The sequence below is a fragment of the Lates calcarifer genome, linkage group LG2, assembly GCF_001640805.2.
Source record: "Lates calcarifer isolate ASB-BC8 linkage group LG2, TLL_Latcal_v3, whole genome shotgun sequence".
NCBI lineage: Eukaryota > Metazoa > Chordata > Actinopteri > Centropomidae > Lates > Lates calcarifer.
The window spans coordinates 24,163,673-24,184,796 of NC_066834.1; the positions used below are offsets into that span (position 1 = coordinate 24,163,673).

Sequence of the window (21,124 nt, forward strand, 5' to 3'; positions counted from 1 at the left end):
AGGAAGTAATATTATTGTTAGATACTGAACTGTTCAGAGAAGTGTTTGCTATGTGCACAGCGTCACTGTTGACACAAGCAAAGAATGGTACAAGATTTTGAGCAGCTCCCAGGTAAAGTTAATGGTGGCTTGGGTGAATCTGTAAATCTATTGTTGACCCGTGTTGTGTTGTGGAGTTAAGTGTGCCCATGGAGGGCTACAATCACACCATTCACCATGTTTCTGTTGGTGAGGTCACTGCTGGGTAGTGTACAATGCGGCACATGGCTAAAGGCAGAACTATGTGATGTCTAAAGGCATTTTGAAAATATGTTGTGAGGTTATCCATCAAGCATATCAAAGTAGGTTATTCAGCCTCCAGAGACTTTACAGTTTAGAAAGTCTTAGTCTTAGCAGTGGTGATGAACAATGCTCTGTACTGAGGCTTTTTAGAATCAGATTCATACTTGTTAGAAATCTGTTGGCACATGTCATACTCCAGTTAGTTTGATCAGTCTCAGCTTCAAAAATACAAAAACAAATAAAAGGAATAGCATGGTAAATATGTATCTGGAGCCAGCAGCTGGATAGTTTAGCTTAGCATAAAGACAGTAAACAGGAGAAGGCTGGACTCACTAAATAGGTCATATTTTCTTAACTCCATACAAAAACTAAAAAAAAAAAAGCTAGCTATTTCCCTGTTTCCAGTCTTTGTGGTGAGCTAAGCTAACAAGCTGCTGTCTGTAGCTTCAAATTTAGCACAGACATGAGAATGGTATCAAACCTCCAACGAGGAACTTATAAGCCCTTTCTAACAGTATCAAACTGCTCAAACTACTCTTTTATTTCAGTATGACAATAAAAACAGATACTATTCCTACTTTGTTTTGCACTGGTCTCACATCTATAGACCACCACCAGCACCTGGCTAACTTAGCTTAGCACAAAGACTGGAAGCAAGGGGAAAACAGCTAGCCTGGGTCTGTCTAATGGTAACAAAATCCACCAGCTATCACTGATGAAAATTTTTACCCTGTACAAAAACTGTGCCAGACTATCTTTATGCTAAGTTAAGCTAACCACCTGCTAGCTGTAGCTTTATTCATATTATTAATATATTATCTAAACTATTCCATGTTTTCCTAAAATATCAAACAAGTTATTTAAGTCAGTATGACATGTAAATGTAAAATCTGCTTTGATGTGCTTGACAAAAACCAGTCCAGGTGCTCAGTAAACAGCGTGGTGAGGAATGTGCTGCATTCTGTGCAAGAGTTGAAATGTACACTGAAGTAGGCAGTAAAGCATTATGAAAAAAAATTATCAGCAGTGTTCACTCTCTAGTTTCAAGACTATCTCTACAACACATCTTGCACAAGGTCCCTTAAAAACACACAATATTACGCACAGATACTGTATATACACAACAAAAACTAAAGAAAAAGGAAACACTGACCACTGTTGCGCAGTATGCTGTGCAATTACTTTGTCAACTTGTAGCAGTTACATAGCATTTAGTCATCTGCTCAGTGTTTGAAATAGCAAAAATGTTGATTCTGTGTGATACTGGAATATATACTGTAGGCTTACTTGATCAATACAGTGAACTGGTGACTTATTCTAAGACATGTGGTGCCATATTGTCCTTATGGCTGTGTAAATGTTTCTCATTCAGATTTACACAACACTATCAGCTTCCTACATCTTTGGAAAATTCTGCTTGATAAGTCTCAAAAGTCTAAGTAATGTGGGTGCAAGAGTGTTTGTAATGGCTGCACTGATCCCTGTAATAATTGATTTCTAAAAATCATTTTCCCTAGCAGCCACTCTTTCTGTCTCTCAGTAGTTGCATTTCTTTGAATATGCTCCAATTTTTTACTGAAATGTGCAAACCTGTAAGTATTCAACACCCTGATTACTTGTGCTTTCACATTACCATATTGACATTGGACTGCAGTGGATGCCATATGTAAGAAATGTAACCTGGTGGGCTGGGGGTTATATCGAGCTAATACAGCGCTCTCTCTGCATCTACATCACTACACAGTGCAGCTGAAGTCTGGACAAGAGACCGCTTTAGTTTTATCTCTCCACTACGGCCATTTTGAGAGGGCTTATTAACACTTGACCGAAAAGTTAATTGTTAGTGCTCGTCAACCTCATTTCAGTCTGAAATTGTTGCATCTGTATGTTTCAGTGTGAACACTAAGAAGGCAGATAACTCCTTTAAGGGCAGCTGAAAGAAAACTGGAATATTTTATCACCTGACAACCACACAGCAGGTAATCTCCACATCATATCATTTGACCCCAGTTCTGATTTTACATGAAAGTCAACTATTATTCCCAACACTGTCCAAAAGTTTTTTTTCCATATAAACTAACAGTCTTGAAAAATTTCCACTTGCACTTCACATTCCACATATATTATTAGTGCCACTTTACTTTTGTGAAACCCAGCCCCGGTTCCATCACCATGTGCTCTTCGACAGTGATCAATGCTAATGCAATGCATGAGAAGATGGGAGTGGTCATGACAGAATGGCACTATTGCATTTAGATAAGACAATCAAGTTATTTTTGTTTTTTGTTTTTTTTGGCACAGTGCACGTGATGATTTTGGTGCTGCCCTGAACATGGTCGAGGTGTGGACGCCCCCTCCTCTGTCTTTTTTTTTTCTTGGCTCTTTGTGTTTGTACTGTCAGGTCTCTTCTCCATATTTGCATCAAAAACAGGATTATCTGTGTTCTCAGTCACTTCACTGACTCATCATGGTACCTGCAGGTCAGTACTGAAGAACAGGGTTGTCTCAGATGAACAAAAATGTAGAGCAGCAGGTTCCCTAAATTGTCCATGGTGCAGTTTTGAGAGAATGAAACTGACCCTCTTTGAACGACGACATACATTCAGGAGGTAAAAGGCGGTATTTAGACCCTCAAGCATTATTTCCAATCACATTTTTTGATGCTCTTTTTTAAAAGTCCTTTCCAAAGTTGTTCCAACAGGTTTAAGAGGGCTCTATTTAACCAACGTGTGGTGTTCTCTCCTGGTCTGCCTCATGTGCCATTACCTTTATCATCATACAGTCATGACATTTATTCAGCAAAAGGGAACAAATGTGCTTCTGACTTGCTTCCATAACGTGTGGATCATAATGAATATGTATCATATTCTCCTAAACCTGAACTCTTGGTCTCCATGAAGCTGTAGCTTGGTTCTAGTGTGCATAATAGCAATATGTATGGCAGCCAAGTGCAGGGTTACACATACATAAATAGGGCTGGACAACATATCAATATTTATAATTTATTGTCTATTGTTTTTATTATATCATGTGATGGACATCAACTAGACATCTTAATGTTCGATCTTGCATATCTAAATAGATACTGGGATAAATATTGATATAGGTGGAAAATCATCTGTTTATTGTTTTATTTTTTCTTCCCCTATATTGCCCAGCCCTATACTCACACACATATGCTGTTAGTGGCCATGAGAATGACTCAAAAAAATGACTATGTGTTATAACTGTTCTTAGCAGCTGCCATGGTTCGTGATCCTGGTTGAAACCAGATTGTTGTGCTGCTTCCTCTGCCAACCCCATGCAGCAAACCCGGTCACACCTCTGGCTTCGGAGTGGAAATGGTTAAATGAAATGGCCTCCGCACATGATCACAGAACAAAGATGACTAAAATAAAAGACGTGCTGTGACATAGGAGGATGTTAGCATCTCCTCTCCTTTGCTGAGTGGCCTGTATCCTTCGTAGGAGATACAGGGTGGCATCTTTTAGCGTATACTGTGCTCTCATACGATAGAGTCTTTGATCTCCGAGCCTAGCCTCACCCTGGGCCGGGGGCAGGTCGGGGAGTATTCCACGTGGCTCTCCTTCAGGTTTAGCGGCCTCCTGTCGGATGACTCGGAGAAACTCTTGCTGTTGTCAGGCGAGGACTCGTGCGTGGGCGTGCTGCAGATGTAGTTGTCATTTAACGTCTGGTAGCCCTTGTGATCTGAAGTGGAAACCGGGATGGTGTTGCCGTTGAGGGGCAAGCTTTCGGCGGGCTTTCCCACTATCCTCGGCTTCTTCTGCTGCATGTTGGGACACTCGCCCTGCTTCAGCATGGACTTCATGTGATCGCGGTTCCTGTAGATGACGAACAGGGAGAACACCACCAGGGAGAACGCGAGCAGGGCGCACACCACAATCAGTTCGTTCCAGTATGTCTTGGTGTGGACTTGCTCCGAGCGAGACTCGCCGGGCAGGATGATGGTCTCCTCTCGCTTGATGTGTGGGGTGCGTGAGTGACCGACCAGAGTGGTGCTCTCCTGGCGGGGCTCCGCCCTCACGCAGTAGTTAGCCAACAACTGGCGGAAACCCTCCTCCTCTGACCAGCACTCGTAGGTCTCCATCCTGTCGGCCTGAGCCACCACGACCAGGTTTCCCTCGGGAGTAGCGTAGAGGAACTGGCTGGCGCTGTCACTGTAACGCCACTTCCTCTGGGCCAGGTTGGACCGCAGCTTACAGGGCAGGACTCTGAACGTGTTGGCTGGGACTGTGATGAGCTGGCAATGGGAGCCGCCTATGGAAGAAAAAAAAATGCTGCTTCAAATACTGAAAGATCCCATTAAAGGAATATCATAATATAAACTTAACTTAAAGGAATAGTTCAACATTTTTAGAAGATTAACACTGCTCTCTGTCTGTCCATTTAATATGAGGCTGGAGCCATAGGACTGTTAGCTTAGCTTAGCTTAGCTTAGCATAAAGACTGGGACCACAACTGGGAAACAACTGGCCAGGCTCTGTCCAAAATCAGTCTACCAGCACCTCTGCTTTCCACCCTTATGCTCATGTCAACAAACCTATATGAAGTGGTGTTGATCTTCTCATTTACTGTAACTCTTGGCAAGAAAGTGAACAAGCAAATTTCCCAAAATGCTGAACTATTCCTTTAACGATTTAAAGAGTCCTTTGTAAGAGTGGTTAACTGTACAATTAAGTTTAAACTATATTATTTACATGAATCGAGCAGCTTCAAGTTCTTCTACACAGAACTCAGTGTCACCTGCCATCAAACAGATCTGCAACAATATGCGACAGCTCTGCGTGCGTGTTGTCGTCGCCGAGGTGACTAACAACATGTTAATTAAAGACTGCTGCACAAAGAGAGCACACTCACGAGAAGCTGCTGGTCTGGCAGATCTGGCGCTGGGAAACGTCTTGTTACAAATCGCTGATGTATCGGCCTCCTCCACATCCTGCTGCCAGTGGCTGAGCCAGAGCATACCAAAGAAAAACAACAGGGTGAGGGTTAGCAGCTGTAATGAGAGGAACCTTGTATGGATGCACTCATTTTACTCTCTCAAAGTCTGTTATTATGAGAACAGCTTCATCAGTATGACTAAGAGAACAATCTTCTTTTAAAAGCTGCTTTGTTCAAGCACATGACTGTGAGCAATGCATGTTTGTTTTATGTGCTTGTTTGTTTCAGAGCAAAAACACATCAATTTCACTGTTTTTCATTATATAGGTAAAGTATTTGTTCTTATAAATTTCTCTCTGTGATTTACATGTATGCGTACGTGGTTTATTTTTTCACTCACTTGTCTGGCGTTTTTAAAATGATGCTTTGTGTGGAAAAAAGGAATGTGAAAAGTTAAAAAAATGAAAAAAATTGCACCTATAAAGAGGTCTAACAAATGCAGCCATATTGGCTGTGATCTAAGGTAGATGAACAAATTAAAAGTGAGTGTTTAGAAATAAAGGTTTCAAACTCTGCCTCTGAGGTTATTTGTATGCAAGCTTGTACCTGTCAGGCGGAGCCATCCTAACGTCCCGACACAGCCGTCCGGTCCAGGCGCAGTAGGGGTCTCTGGAGAGAACGCACTCTCCACAGCTCAGGTAGTTGGAACAGTTGGCTACAGGCACCTCCACCAGCCCAGAGTAGGACGACACAAACAACAGACCCTGCAGACGACAAAACAACATGTGTAAGTCGGCGCGATACAACCTTATCATCAAAAAGGTGAACGCAGGGCAGAACAGGCCTTCTGCTTTTGGTTTTGGATTTTTGATTTCAAAGGGGGAGACCACGCTAAAGCAATTACTTAAGATAAACAGAGCAATATAACCTAAGCAAAGGACTAACTCAGGCCAGCTGTTCTCTTGATGCCAGCTGAGTAATTTGACTGTGGTCAAAAACACATGGCAGCCATGTTCACAGGAGTTGCTACAAAGCCTGGTCCTCAATTTTTTATCTATTCTTTTGTGTTTTTAACACATCTTTATGTGTGTCACAGACATTCACATCCACCATGAATGTGACATTAACACAGATGCATGGTGCACCCTGAGTTCCCACCAGGGGAGTCTATATTTAGACCATCTTATCTTCCAGTATATTAGATAGACATCATGTGGATTTTGTCTTAGTCTTTCATATCCCTATTTGGAGCTAAGAATACACTCACAAAAAGTATCCTGGACTTTATTAGAATTACATAATCTTAGATAAGATTGCAGTTTGGCTGCTTTGGCCCGGGGAGAGGCCATTATGTAATAAAGAGAGAAAAGGTAATGAAATTTAGCTCTGTGTAGAATGCCACAGAGGATCATAAACCCCGTTCCAGGCGGTGTTATAACTAACAGGAAAACTCAATGGAATGGGCCCTGTGGAAAGAAAATGTCTGTAGTCAGTTTGTGCTCCGGTAAATCTAAGTCTTCCACATTTTCATTACTGGAAAATGAATTTGATTATGAGCACAGACCAGTATGACAATAATCATCACAGATGTGTATTAAGTTGTATTAAGTGTATTTGAGCTAGTTTCAGCATTAAATGCTGTTAATGAAGTGATGATAAGAGTTGTGATTTACCCTCTGAGGATCGAGTTCAATGTGCTGCACGGGCTGAGGCTCGGGAAACAGGATCAGCTCCTCTATGATGTGCATCTTATCGTTGGCATTGATGGCTTTATGGAGCTTTCCATCATCTGGAAGACAGAGAAAATAATGTAAGTGACTTAAATTGAAGGTAGGGGACAGATTGTGGAGGAAAGAGGCAACCTATGCTGTTTTTTTAAAATTACAAATCAAACCCACAAAAGTGCACTTCGTCTTTGCAAATTACGGGAATATACTTTAAAATTCCTCTTCAAAGATTTTCCTCTGTTGTGCAGAGATCTGTTACCTGTTCCGATGAAGAGCACGTCGTAAGCCCTCTCCATGCCCTGGATCTTGTGCACGGCGATCTGCGTGTAGCGCACGCTGCGCTTCAGCAGCAGGGGAGCACTGCGGATCACGCTGTCCATCAGGAAATGGTCCTTGACAAAGTTGAGCACTTTATCAGGCATGTGCAAGGACGACTGGATACCCATTTGCCTGGCGTGGTTGGTCACGCACTGCATGGGAGTAAATTGGAGATGACAAATGAAATCTTTTCTTAGTCTTGGAAATACAAACATACAGTGAGATAAGGTATTGTATTGACCTATATGTAGGTATCACACTTTACTTGAAGAACATAAAGTTTGGGGTGAGATATCGCTGGAAACAGAGACTGAATATAATAGAAGGGGTTTAAACCGCTTTGCTGCCTGATATAAAAAGTTTTAACCATGATTTTTAAGCAAATATCTACTAGATTTGAGTCTTCAGAAAATGGTTTTACATAGAGCATCAGTAAGACAGTTGTTGGATTCTGTCTTTATATTGGCAAAGAAACTAAAAAGAGAGCATCTGCTTTACATCAAGCTCACTTGTTGAACAGGCCAGAAATCAGTCTACAGGTTCAGCTGGATGTTTTGTTGGAGACCATAACATACTTCTGACAAAAATGGATATTTGGGATAGTAAAAAAAAAAAAATTTAAAAACTTTTTTATCTGTTAGGTGAACTTTCATTCTTCTGACTGAATAGAGATTGATTCTACATGAACGAACAGCTGCACAGACTGAACCCAAAAGAAAATGAATTGGATGGCTAGTCACAGGATATTGCCTTCACTGTACTCACCGCCCCGGGTCGTGGTTCTGGCACAGGGTGGTTGTAGGTGTACCACTGCTGTGTCTCCCTGTTGACCTCTCTGTAGCGCCCGCTGAAGGCCCTCTCCACCTGAGCCATGGTGAAGGCACACACTGCTGAGCTGCCAGAGGCTCCTTTATACCTGTGAACAAAGGAAACATTTATCTTGTTGCTCTTGTTTCAGGGCGTGTGTGAAGACTGGGGATGTTGGCTGTGAAAATGGTCGGATGTTTTTTATTCGATCCATCCTTTCTGCATGTGTTGTTATTTTATTCGGGAAAGTGGGGCAGCAGCTTTGCACTGTAGAACATTTGTAGTGTGTACTTGAATGATTTTCCATATTCAAAATCTCTATTTTGTTGATACATTAATTAGACATTGGGGTTGCACGAGCTTGTGTCAGTGTTTAAGCTCATTACAGCTGCTCTAAATTCAGAGGAGCCAAGTAAGAAAAGGCAGTTTGCCAAGTCTGGGTGCAGATATTAAATAAAAACTGTCTCTAGATGGTGTGAATGTGTGTGTGTGAGCTGTGTAGATTCAAGTGTCTGCGTGTTTGTGCATAAACATAAACCGTACAAGTGCCATAAATCAAATTCATTAAAGTGGCTCTGTTAAGTGATCAGAACAAGTCCCTCGGTTTGTCTCTTACCACTGCGAGGTGAAGACACCGTAAAAGACGGTGCTCTCCCAGCTGTCTCCCATAGGCTTCAGGACGAACATGTCCTGGATGATGTTGAAGGGGAAGCCGTCGTCAGGGAGGGAACACAGGAGCTGGGCCTTCAGGAATGTGGTCCATTTCTTCTGCAGCACCCGCTCACCTCCCTTATCACCCTGCAAACCATTAGTTATGAAAGTTAAGGGTAATTCATCTATCTGTCTTGTTTTATTAAGGCAAGCACTCCTTGAGTGTCTCTTTCACTGAGGCTGATGTACAATGATAGCAGTGGAAGGTGGTGCAGAGAGGGTGAGGTCAGAGAGGGCACACCAGCAGGAGACACTGCAGTGAGGAGGATGAGCAACAGGAGAAATGGGACTTTTGCTCCACTTTGGCTGAAATGTGTTTTTCAGCCGGGAGAGACTGCGGCTGTGGTTGGAACGGAGGATGCCATGGCCTCTGAGTCACCTCTGGACAACAAACCGAGACTTCAAGAAAACAGGAGAGGAGTGGAGCAGGCTTAGCCTCTGAGGGCCACACCCGGCCTAAGTAAGAATGCCTTACTGGATTTCCAATTAAGCTGTCAGACACGCTGGACTGGAAAGCTAACAGCAAAGCTGATCGAATAGCAACTGATGTTAGATCTGGGAAACATGTCAAACTTTAATTCCCCTGCACACACATTTTAAGACATAAATACTTTTCTTTCCGAAAGCTTTAACTGCTGGACACACGATGTCTCCTATGCTGTCCATTCTCAGTATTAGCACTAGAGACTCCTTTAAGTTGAATATTCAGAGATTTGAAGATTTAGGTGAACACGGAGAAACATCCTCCCTTGTGAAACAGCCTTTTGCACATTCATCATTCTGCACGGTGAAGGTCAAGCATCCAAGGGAAATAACAATAAGCAAAACACATTTTTGAGATCAAATATGTTGCAATTTGCTAGCCTTAGAAAGACTAAGTACTCTGAGTCCTTGTTTATCACAGCTGCAATCCCTCCCCTTTGCTTTAGAGGGTGATGGTGAGGTCAAATAAGAGAATCTAAAAGTGGTTACTGAGACTGTCATGACCTCTTTCTTAGGAAATACGATGGACAAATAATCACAACCAACTGGATTTTCTATGTACTGGTGGAATTCCAAGTGTTGGAATCATTTCCTGTTCTGCAGCACATGTGTGGTGCATTTATATTGAATTACAAAGGATTTTTTTTTGGGGGTGGGGGGGGGTCGACAAAAAGGCTCTCCATATAAAAGATGCCTCAGCGCAATATATCAGTTGCTCTTTGAACGAGGGGAGATGTGAAAAGGAAAACAAACAGAGGAGGCATTCGCTCTTCTTTTAAGCAGTCACTAAATATTCAAATAAACAGCTATCAGAGCACTTTGCTAGGACTAGCAATTATCAAAAAGCTTGTAAACACACACCAAAAGAAAACTCCTTCCAAATACTGCTAGCAAGCTGCAGGAGGGGGAAACGGAGAAGAGGGAGGAGGAGGAGGAGGAGGAAGACCAGGACCAAAACAAGTGGACTCGCCCAATCTCAAGACAGTTCTCTGGTCTCAGATCCAAACTATCCCATCAGCCCCCAAAACCCTGAACAATTCCTTCATAACAGCACAGAAGAGTGAATCACCCTTGAGGAGATAATAAAATGCAAAACTAGAACTACCTCTGTTTTCTCCTCTGAGTGCTGTTACACACAACCAATACACTGAGGTGAAACCTCGTGGGGCTGATGCGGGGCCTGGGAGCCAATTACTAGGCTGTGGTAGTAGCCTGTCCACATAATGAGGAGACCACATTCCTGCTCTCTCAGCTGTCCACTGCCGTTGTTGCTGTGCTCCGCTGCACAGCTTGTACTTTCAATCGCAACGACCACTCCCCCACATAGCTGCCCTGCAAAAAAAATCTGCTCGCCCCCTTTGTGCTGTATCGCTCTCTAACATTTTGTCTTTTCAGATTCAGATTTCTTCGGGATTCCTCGCATTTGTCAACCTGACAAGTAGATCAACAACAAGTAAAGAAAATGGTGCCACACAATGCTCATAATCTGCCTGCTCTCCACAGTGCCTCAGTGTGCACACCTGAATAAACAAAGGAAAGAGGGAGTGGAACAAGGGAGGGGGACAGATAGGGAACAGCGGGAGAAGAAACAACTCGGAAGCAGAATTACTTGGCAAATTCAAGTTAAACAGTAGTTAGAGCGGCATGAAAAAAAAACTGAAGACTTTCACTTATCATATCTTGCAAGAAACGTGCCCTCTTTATAAGGTAGCAAAACATCTGCCAAGATGAACCAGCACACCAACAATGTTTTCAAATGATAAAATAAAACCACGTTTACCACAGACTTGGATTTGGCCTGGTATAGAGGGAAAAGGGAGTACATGCTTTCTATCAGTCCACAAAAGTGTGTTACAGATACTGAGCCTGCTGACAGAGAGGGGCCTTCATACCTTGGTGTTACTGAACTCTAATCTGAGTTAGCACTTTCTGCTCACTGACAGGGCATGTGTCCAGATGTGATACACTGTTCTGAGAAATAAAGGGTGAATATAATAATAGTTTTGGCCCGCAGCAAGAATTGACAGCCAGAATGTAAACAAACAAAAGCTTTAAAAAAATTGAGAGAATTGTACCCGTACAGTGATTTCAAACCTCTGCTCTAATGCACGTTTCACAAAAATGAAGACAGACTTATTTTAAACCTAGAAAGTCAGCAATCCTACCCAGCGGGCTAACTCTGGCCTTAGAGCCACATTTCCATGGTAACAATCAATGACACCTGCCTTTTTTGTGTTTTCTTATTATTTGTTTACTATCTTTATTATATTTTGAATTTTTAGACTAAAATGTCCATTTTGCAGAGGGTAAACATTTTCTCCAGGGGTGGAAGGAGCGGCTCATCCAGCCAAGTTTGAAAGGATTCTCATTCTAGCCATAATTCAAGGCAGATTAGTTGTACTTAAGATAGTCGAGAGCTAGACAGCTTGGGGCGACAAATTAATTTGGATGTCTATCTAAAGTTTGACTATCAGCAGATCTAAGCTTTAGTCTTTATAAAACCAGCCCCAGATCTTTATGGCATCAGTTGCTTACTTGTAACAAACGTTCTGTGGAACGTGATTGGCATTGGCAGGACAATAATTTTGCGAAAAATTACAAACTATAAAAGTATTTCTTTTAGTGGAAATTGAGCAGTAGGTGGAATTCCTATGTGTCATCTTAATACATAGACTTGTTAACGTTCTTCAGCATTCACCCAGTAAACTGGAGAATAAACCACCTGCAGCACTACTGTACTGCCATAGAACAGCATCTGAAAAGAGAGAAAAAAGGGCTGCTGCATACCAGTGAAATAAAGGCGCTTTATAGAGCAGAGAGAGCCATTCTTCTGTCTCTATTGCACAGTTCATCTGCAGCAAGTTGCCACAGTCTGGGGGCCTTTCTGTCAATGATTTCCATATATAGAACCCAGGAGGCGCTCCGCCGGCTGTGAGAGGTGTCACAGCACTGAGTGCCAGAGCCTGGCAGGACTAAGTCATTAAGCTGTCACTTAAGATTACATGCTGTCCCCACGATTACTCACATTACTGCCTCCATGAACAAGAGGCATAAGTCAGGGAGGGATGCTGAGTGCATGTATATCAGGCGGCTTCATAGCCGTTTAATTGATCTGATGACAGGTGAGAAAAGGATAAAGTCTGAGGCTGATTATTCAGGGTGATCGAACCAAACTTCACTATGGGGGGGTGACGTCAATAGTTTAAATGATTTGAGTGCATTCCGCAGTTGCTACAGTTTGCATGCTTTGCCTGCAACAAAAACCGGCCGTGAAGTAGAGTGGGAAACGCATTTCATATTGCTGCGAAGCACCCTTGAATACTAATAATGCCTGCAAAGCTCAAAGCGCTGGTAGAGAGAGGCAAAGAGCTGGAGGGATGGACGAGTGCAGCTGACATTGTGAGGGAGATGGAAGGAGAGTGGGGAGATGACATTGCAGAGAAAAGGGAGGGAGGTAAGAAGAGGGGATGATTCAGGCGGGGGGGGCAAATCTGTGGAAAACATGTTTGCACAGTCAAAAAAAGAAAAAGCTTTAATGCACCAGTGACATATTTCCATTGCATCCACACAGGCATGACGTACAGTTAAATGTTACCAAACGTGCTTTGACATGGGAGCACCCCGCCTTGTTTTGAGGTAATTGTATCTGGATTAAGGAGAGGAAGCTCGAGCCCCGCCGTGCCTCGGACTTTCTGCGCGCCCGCATTGCTAAATGACCTCACCCCAATCCCAGGTGACTTACCTTACACACGCGAGCAATCCTCGACACAATGGTGTTGTCAAAGAAGTCAAATTCTTTTCCCGCCTCGCTAAAGAAGAAGTAAATCTTGTCGTCATCGCCCACGAGGTTGCCTATTGGCTGGCTCTCCTCGATGTAAGCCGACCCGACAAAAACTGGATCTGTCAAATATAAAAAAAAAAGGAAACATGTTGCTGGAGACTTGTCATACCTTCATTATTATCAATGCAAGGGAACTAGTTTTTCAGCAGCTTCATCACTTTTGTTCAGTGCATCATTGAAGGGAATTTGGAAAGAGTTTGTCAGAGTCTATGCAGGAGAGCTGTGTCATGCGATCCTGGAAGAGTAGAGGAAACAGCATCCTCTGTATAATTGTACTCAGATGTCTCATCAGGAGCACTCTGCATGAATTACCTAGAGATCAAAAGACAAGAGAGGTCTTAATTGTGCGCAAAGTGCGGTTTACTCCGGCAAAACCAGTGGCAGCCGGCTGAGGCTGTTTTGATGTGCATGTGCGCCGACTGATAGGACCGAGCTCACGCAATCTAAGAGAGCTTGTCTTTGCTCTCGGTCTGCATGCATTAGTGACTGTGCCTCGCTAATGATCACTATTTTTTGGAGCTTATCTGCTCTGTTGGGTACATAATGGAAGATGTGTAGAAAAGGGGGGGGTAAATGGGGTTTACCTTGCAGCCATTTTAAAGAGTTCTCTGTCTTCAGCGCAGTTCCCTGACCCAAACTCTTGTAAATGACCGGTTCATTCCCTTGGAAGTTGCTGACAGTACCAGTGTACAGTTCACCATCTGGAAGAAAACAAAGGAAAAGACAAAGATTCCAAATTTTTAAATTAAGAACGTGATTTGCAATTAATCAAACATGAATTAAGAAGGAATCTTGTGCTTTTTAAGCTGTTAGAGATGAAGTCAGTAATGATCAGAGTGAACTGTTAGCACCATAACAGAACAGTCTGAGCGAGGGATTATACAAATCATTTCCTTCGCTCATATCCCGCTCAATTATTTACTAATTGCTTGTTAAAGAAGTTGAAAACAAACAGTGTCTGTTGGTGTCCGGCTATTTATCAGACGGTCTGATGCAGACAAACAACATTAGCAGGCACATCATGACTCATTACTGAATCAAAGATGTAGGAAGTATCAAAGCAGCTTCATAAAAAGCTGAGTCTCTTCCCAGAAGGAAGCCAGTCATAATAATAATACCTTGTGTGTGTGTGTGTGCACTTTTTTTATAAAGTGACATAAAGAAAGAAAGAAAAACTAGTATATGACTACATACCAACGATGATGGCAGTGGATTTGTACTCTGGATTAAAGGGGCAGCGACTGCGCCCATCTTCCATCACGACCTCGCCCACTTCATCTCTCTCCAGTGTGAACGTTGACGTGTTCTGGAGACAGCAGACACAAACAGCAGATAATCCCTCAGGCACAGTCCAATGAAATTCTAGTTGTAGTAAAGAGTGAGCTAAAGAAGTGAGCTCAGTGACTTGGAGCTCACTCTCTCCATTACAACGCACAGAGAGCTGACTGACTTTTTGGGAGTTTGGTCATATTACACGCACAGCAGCTCTGCCTACATTACACACCACTATCTTATTTCTATAGTGAGAAAATGAAAACTTACAGCAAATCCCACGAAAAGCCCAAAACCAACAATGAAATGGTCGACTAAAGACCTTTCTTATGTAGCCAATTATTCTTCAGTGCCATAGCACTGTTTTCCAAAAACTATTAAAAACACATCAGTTAGCCACACTGTTGCACTGGGTAACAAGTTCCTTCAATACTATGAACTCAGTAAGTTCAGTAAGTTCGGTAACATATTGTGAGTCAGACATACACCATCTACACACTGCTGGTTATGGTCTTTCCATGTAATCTATTGACAATAGGCAAGCTATAGAATAACAACCTTATCCTTAAGGTCTGTCTGCTGGCAGATTGTGTGATTCACACAGGAAGAAAAAAGTGATTCATAACAGTGATGATGAAAACTGTGATTTGGTTTCAGACGTTGTCAATTGACAGAGGATACGTTAGGTAATTCTAAGTGGGTATGGCTCATTAATATATTGTTTGCTAAGTATCAACACCAGGCAGAACTACAGTTAGTATGCTGGTCAATGATGAACCGGTGAAAACAAGACTTTATTTACAATGTCTTGGTCAAATCTGAGAAAATACCTCAAAGTGACATCACTTGAGTAATCTTGGGGTTGGGTTTTTTAACAGAAAGCCTGCGTTACAAACACTGGGCAGGGTGTTAGACAGATGTTGGCATCTAGCAGGCAGGGAGGGGAAGGAACAAAACACGATCTTGTGTTGCATTACGGCAAGTATGGGTGATGTCTTTGTAATGTTTGTTTTGTTTGACCAATAATACTCTCAAACTCAAAGATATTCAGTTTACAAAGATAAAAAACAGAGAAAAGCAGCAGCATATTCTCACATTTGAGAAGCTGCAGATTTCCTGCAATTTTGACTGAAACTTTACTTAAAAATCACAATTGTGCTGATTATTTTCTTTTGCCTGACTAATTGATCGTTAATTTCAATCTAAAATTTTAGGATTTGAGATTATGGGAGCTTTATGCATACTAGTGACTGAAAGTCAGGATGCCTCTGCTTCTGCTGCATCAATATTTGTCTCTTTTAGGTCCTGCAGCTTTGTGTTAGTCACTGGAGTGCACTTTGAAATGGTTATTGGGTGCCTTAAATGAAACAGACATACAAAGTTCAACTGAAGATAATATAACGTGTCAGCAATCTGTTTTAGTCAAGTGGACACCCTCCTAAGTTTCAGTCTTTTAGTTCAAAGTTCACTCTTGGCATTTCCACAGTGTTTCCCTGCTGAACTGCAGTGAAGGGACAGAAACAGAAGGAAAGATTTTTGGTCTAACTTGCTACAAAAGCTTCATATCAGCTTCAGGTGGACCTTGGAAGACATTTTTGCACACGACAACAATAGATTTCATCTCCCACCACCTACGTGAAAATTTAAGAGGGGATCTCTGTGTTGTCAGTATGGATGCATTCATTCAAAAGCATTCAATGTACATTTGGTGATATGAGTATTAAGACAGAAAATGTATGTGGGCAATTTGCAGTAATAGTAACTCCATGTTCCATTTACTATTAATCAAATTAAGTGCTTCCATTGCCTGGGAAATCTTCCCATGCATCATCATTACAAAATGTTGTTTTACTCAGAGCTTGTTTTAATTCATGTCTATCATTTTGATTGTTTAGTGTATCCTCTTGGCCTCAGTGTCCTGTTACACTGCCCGTAAAACCCTCTGCGACTGTTTTCAGAAGAGCTATAAAAATAAAACATTTAATAATGTTAATATTATGCATCTCAGAGAGCATCTGGCCAGTAGGAACGCTCCGGGTGACAGACACAGACACAGACACACAAGCACACAGACACACAGACACACAGTTCTGTACTTTGTCAACATGATGAGTGTTCATCCAGACCAACCGGGCTCAGACTTGCTTGGAATCCCAGTTCAGGGCCTAAAGTCCTGCCAAGTCGTCTTCAGTTTGAGACGTCCCGTGTTTTTCTTTCCCTCTGACGTCAGAGAGGAGAGTTTAATGCCCCTGCTTTTAAGAGCTGAGCTGTCGCCAAGCTCCATTGCCCCCCCCCCACCGAAATCAATGTCATCCTGCTGCTGGTTACCGTCACTCCAGATGTACTCCTCCACTAGATAAACAGATCTACTGCTTCCCACTCGCTGTAAACCACACAGCTCGTGTACCCCCTGTTGACTTGTCTGGCTAAAGTGCCTCAGCAGGATTTGGTTACGCTTGGATAAGAACAGATCCAATACTGACATGGTGAATAAAAGAGCTTGATTCTTAAGGAACATAAAAAAAAATGTATCAAAATTCACAGCTGGTGTGGTGAGAGGAGTGGAGAGAAACAAAAAATCTTTTTCATTTCTTTTTTTTTTTTTTTTTATAAATGGCAGGAGAAAAATCAACTCTTGAAAATGAACAAAAGGTAGATTGAGAGGTCATTACTTACTATGTAGGCGCAGATAGGACTGAAAGCATAGGTGCCACACACATAGAGATGAGTGCTATTCAGCCGCAGAAGGATTTTGATATAATTGAAGCAATCAGTCTGGATGGGGAACAAATGGAGAGAGAGAGAGTGAGCTCTACGGATCCACAAGAATTTTTTTCAACTGAATGTGTTTTTCTTAAGAGCTCCTTAAAATCTGTTCCTGAAATACTTGTAGTCATAAAGTAAATCTTTGAGATAAAAAAAAAGAGACACAAATACTTCAGAAACCGTTCGATAGGAAAAAAAAAGAAAAATGTTCCCTTTTCTCAAACACTGTTGGGAAAACCTCCCAGCATCACACAGCAGTTGCCTGGTGAGCTTTCTGTAATACACAGACCAGAGTTGTACACTGCAGTGCACAGATTACCGAGGCTTGTCGCCCAGGGATACAACAGCTGGCATGACAACAAGGTAACAGACAGACAGAAAGAAAAGAGGCAGCGCATGAAAAAAAAAGAGCAATTCCCCGGTGAGCCAGAACACTTGATGAATCTATTTGTAACTGGTGGAAAGTTTTGTCAACATTAAACTCTATGCTCATTTTATCTTCTCACAGTCAGTCAGAGAAGACTGCAAGGAACAAACACACAGCACAAGAAGCTCCATGCATTGTCATTACAGGAACTATTTTTCCTGGGTGTTTTCATTATTTGGTGTTTTTCTGGAGCGGTAAAAGATGCCACTCACCTCCAGGTTCTTCCCTTTGAAGCTGCACTCCTCTCTCTTTCCAGCAGGAGTGCCCCACGTCAGCTGAAGATGAAAAAGAAACCCTGAATAAGTCATGTGAAATTCAGGGAACCATGCTGATTCTACTATATCTCCAGAAGACGAAGGACTGTTTCTGTTTTTTTTTGATACACAAACAACATAAGGAAACAAGTAAGCTGTTAGTTTTTGCATTTCACGAGTATTTAACTCTGGATATTTGTATTTACAAACCACATTATTAACTCTAACTGCTGCTTAAATTAGTCTCAAAATGCTGGTTGCAACCATAATTTTAGTGAGCCCAGTTCTGCACATTTTGAAGCAAACTGCTCATTGCAATTTTGGCTCTTTCCAAATGCTCACGTTCTTCTGTAGCTTGGTCTTGCTGATGTCCGAGAGGCTGAGGGCAAACAGCGCCTCCCTGGCCCCGACGTACAGCATGTCGTCCTCCTGGCTGAGCAGCAACGAGGTGTAATTGAAGACGCCGTCCACAGAGAATCTCTTGGCCGACCTCTCCTTCGTGTCTGGAAAAACAGCAGGAAAATAAACACACGGGGAACATTATCATCGTGTAGCAGGACATAACAGAAAGGAACAGACTGGTACAGAGCATTTCCTGACGCTCTAAGTACGAGAACACAAGCACATAAAACAGGTCCCGAATTACACATACGGTTTTAAACATGCGCCGAGGAGTGTTTAAAGGTTTGACAGCTCCAAAAACACTTCATTGTCAGGATATAAAATATTTCCTGTTAGTAGATACAAAATGATTAGATCTTGATGAAACACATAAACATCACATGTATACGTGGAGTCTGCAAAGTAAACTATATGATGACTAGTTTTCATATCCAACCAGAAATTAACCATGCTAATACTACACAGTTTAATGTAGCCACATACACACATTTCTTAAATGGGAAATCCTGAAAAAAAGGGACTTCTATTTTAATTTAACACTGAACTCACTGATCTGCTGACTTGTCATTCAAAACATCAACAGAAAAGAGTGAAAACATATCCGACCACAAAGTACGCATGCATGCTAAAAATGCTACTGTTAAAACAAGTTTAATCTAGTTTGGACATGAAGGGAGATGTCTACTGAAAAGCTAATGTCAGTTTCATTCTGTTCTGTGCTTTGGCCAATAAAACACTTATGTGGCATTCTGTGGATGTGGCATCCATCCAAATGCAGTGCACGTTCTAACTTAATTTTCCCTAAGTCTGCAAATGCGAGTTAATGCATGGTTCCACCCACGAATGCTATGTGCATATTAGGAGTTGGTTCATTGAGATAAACAGCTGTTTGTGTTAATTCTCCAGTCGGTGGTCACTGAAGCATTGTGGAAGAAGAGGGCACGGCAACGTCACGCAGTTAAAAAGAGCACCAGTTTGACCTCAAACTGTGAAAAACCATGTGGAAAAATGATGGCTCTACAGCATCTCTGTTTATTTCATGTGTTGATTTGAGGAAAGCTACGGTCTCTTCGCTGATCCATGCAAATCTGATGTTTTCATCTGCCGCTATTTTTGTGTCTCTTCGGTGGAGTGAAAGCTTCATCTTGATTTATTTGCCAAGTCTTTTTCCATTCCATTTTGTTGCACCTCAACTTTTCCACTTCAGCCAAGTGTAAGAACTTTTTTTTCCCGCAATATTTCCATCTTTTAATTTGCTTTTAGTGCTTTTCCACTCAGGTTTTTTATATCTGTAAATTGAAAATGAGTATGAAAACAGGTGGATGGAAATGCACTTACTGTCAATACAGCTTGCTGTGCAGCTATTTTGAAACTGGTCTGTCCATACTTTTGCTAACTGACATTCATGATATCTTAAACTCAGGAATACAAAAAAGGAAGCTGATGCTTTTTCCAACTCAGCTGTTCATGATTATTATCTGGAAAATACAGTATGCCATGAACGTGGAATCAGGTTGGATCCAGGAAACAATGTGGGGAGGGTTCAGTAGGTCATTTTGGCATTAATACACACACCTGTTTAACCCCAAAACCACCACAAATCACCATAAAGTGGCCACCGCACAGCAGAGCTTTAAGAGGACACAGTAATCCCTTAACACCACTGGAACTCCTGTTTTGCCATTTCCAGTTCTCCAAGAAGATCTGGAAAACTGTCAGGGTTTCACAGCGAGCCACAAATCAAGCAGGAAACAAGAACAAGTGGACAGACATGACATTACATCCAACTACATCAAAACACATACTGCTGAGCTTCAATCAAATCGATTTATGATACAAAGTGGAAAACTCTCAACAAGCATGTTGCCATCTCTGTAACCCTCACTCCTGGAGGCGACTGCCTTCCCCTGTTTATCCCTCTTGCACAGCGGCAGCCAGCAGCTACTGTAGCTCCATGAGAACATGTCACACGTACGCCAGTGAGCCACGTCCACATTTTCCTCTGCTGGCCCGGCTTTGTCTTTGCTCTGCTCAGCTCTGGCAGAAGGGTAAAAGCCTCTTCTACTCAACACCAATCTAAATCTCCTTCACTGTGCTACTCGCCAGCACTCTTCAAATGGATCTCTTTAGCGGTGGGCCATAAGTCAAGTGAGTTACTTTTTCCCACATCGCTCCCTTCCCTGCAGCCTCAAATAGTTCCTCTGATGAAGTACAGACTCAATGTACACATTGCTCTCTTTTTATAGTATTTCCCTCAGCATTGCAAACAACTCAGGGCCCTCTACAGCAGCATCAGCACCAGCTTTTTTTACTTCTTTTTTTCTTGCTGCTTTCCACTGTGAGAGTGAAGTTTTGAAGAGGGTTGAATTGATTTTTGGAGCCAGTTTTTGTAAACAGTGAGAGGTCTGATGACTGGTCACTTTTCAGTTTGACTTACTGTGTGATAAACTGCTTAAAAACACCAAATATAAAAAAAGCCAACACAAGGTCCAAGGAGTCCTGGAACATGGTTTATATAGGACCTCCAGGCTTTGTGACCCAATCTGTATGTGGTTGGGTCGACGTTATTACTTGATATCTAACAACAAGAATAACAATCCTCTTGAGTTCACCAAAGACATGGGATATATCCAATCAAATATTTGTAAATTCATTGCTTACGTACTTCATACTCTTTGCAGTTTTTTGACCATCTTTGTAAATGTTTATCTATTGCCTCCCATTCCAAACACATTAAACACACTTGATGTGCTTCCCAAGCCAAAATGCTGGGGGTCACGGACTCCATTTGCTTGTCCAAATAAGATTACTGGCTCGTATCTGGGGTCGTAAACACTAATATTTGCTGCAGTTAAACCGTTTACAGGCTTTTTCCCCATGTAGAACCAGCAAACTGAATTTAGACACTTCTGATAGTAAGAAAAAGACACCA

General features: G+C 42.0%; 1 protein-coding gene across 2 annotated transcripts in view; it reads right to left on the reverse strand.

The window, feature by feature from the left end:
* The window catches only part of sema4bb (sema domain, immunoglobulin domain (Ig), transmembrane domain (TM) and short cytoplasmic domain, (semaphorin) 4Bb), a 57,425-nt gene that overhangs the window by 658 nt on the left and 35,643 nt on the right, over nucleotides 1-21,124 (reverse strand). For both annotated transcript variants that reach the window (XM_018666841.2, XM_018666842.2), the window contains exons 3-15: nucleotides 18,133-18,293; nucleotides 17,749-17,811; nucleotides 17,020-17,118; nucleotides 14,266-14,377; nucleotides 13,656-13,772; nucleotides 12,973-13,130; nucleotides 8,653-8,834; nucleotides 7,995-8,145; nucleotides 7,171-7,381; nucleotides 6,858-6,973; nucleotides 5,791-5,948; nucleotides 5,161-5,252; nucleotides 1-4,560 (exon numbers count right to left, since the gene is read on the reverse strand). The exon at nucleotides 1-4,560 is cut by the window's left edge and continues 658 nt beyond it. In XM_018666841.2, coding sequence (XP_018522357.1) covers nucleotides 3,788-4,560; nucleotides 5,161-5,252; nucleotides 5,791-5,948; nucleotides 6,858-6,973; nucleotides 7,171-7,381; nucleotides 7,995-8,145; nucleotides 8,653-8,834; nucleotides 12,973-13,130; nucleotides 13,656-13,772; nucleotides 14,266-14,377; nucleotides 17,020-17,118; nucleotides 17,749-17,811; nucleotides 18,133-18,293 — 2,393 coding nt within the window. In that variant the 3' untranslated portion in view covers nucleotides 1-3,787. The remainder of the gene's footprint in view (nucleotides 4,561-5,160; nucleotides 5,253-5,790; nucleotides 5,949-6,857; nucleotides 6,974-7,170; nucleotides 7,382-7,994; nucleotides 8,146-8,652; nucleotides 8,835-12,972; nucleotides 13,131-13,655; nucleotides 13,773-14,265; nucleotides 14,378-17,019; nucleotides 17,119-17,748; nucleotides 17,812-18,132; nucleotides 18,294-21,124) is intronic.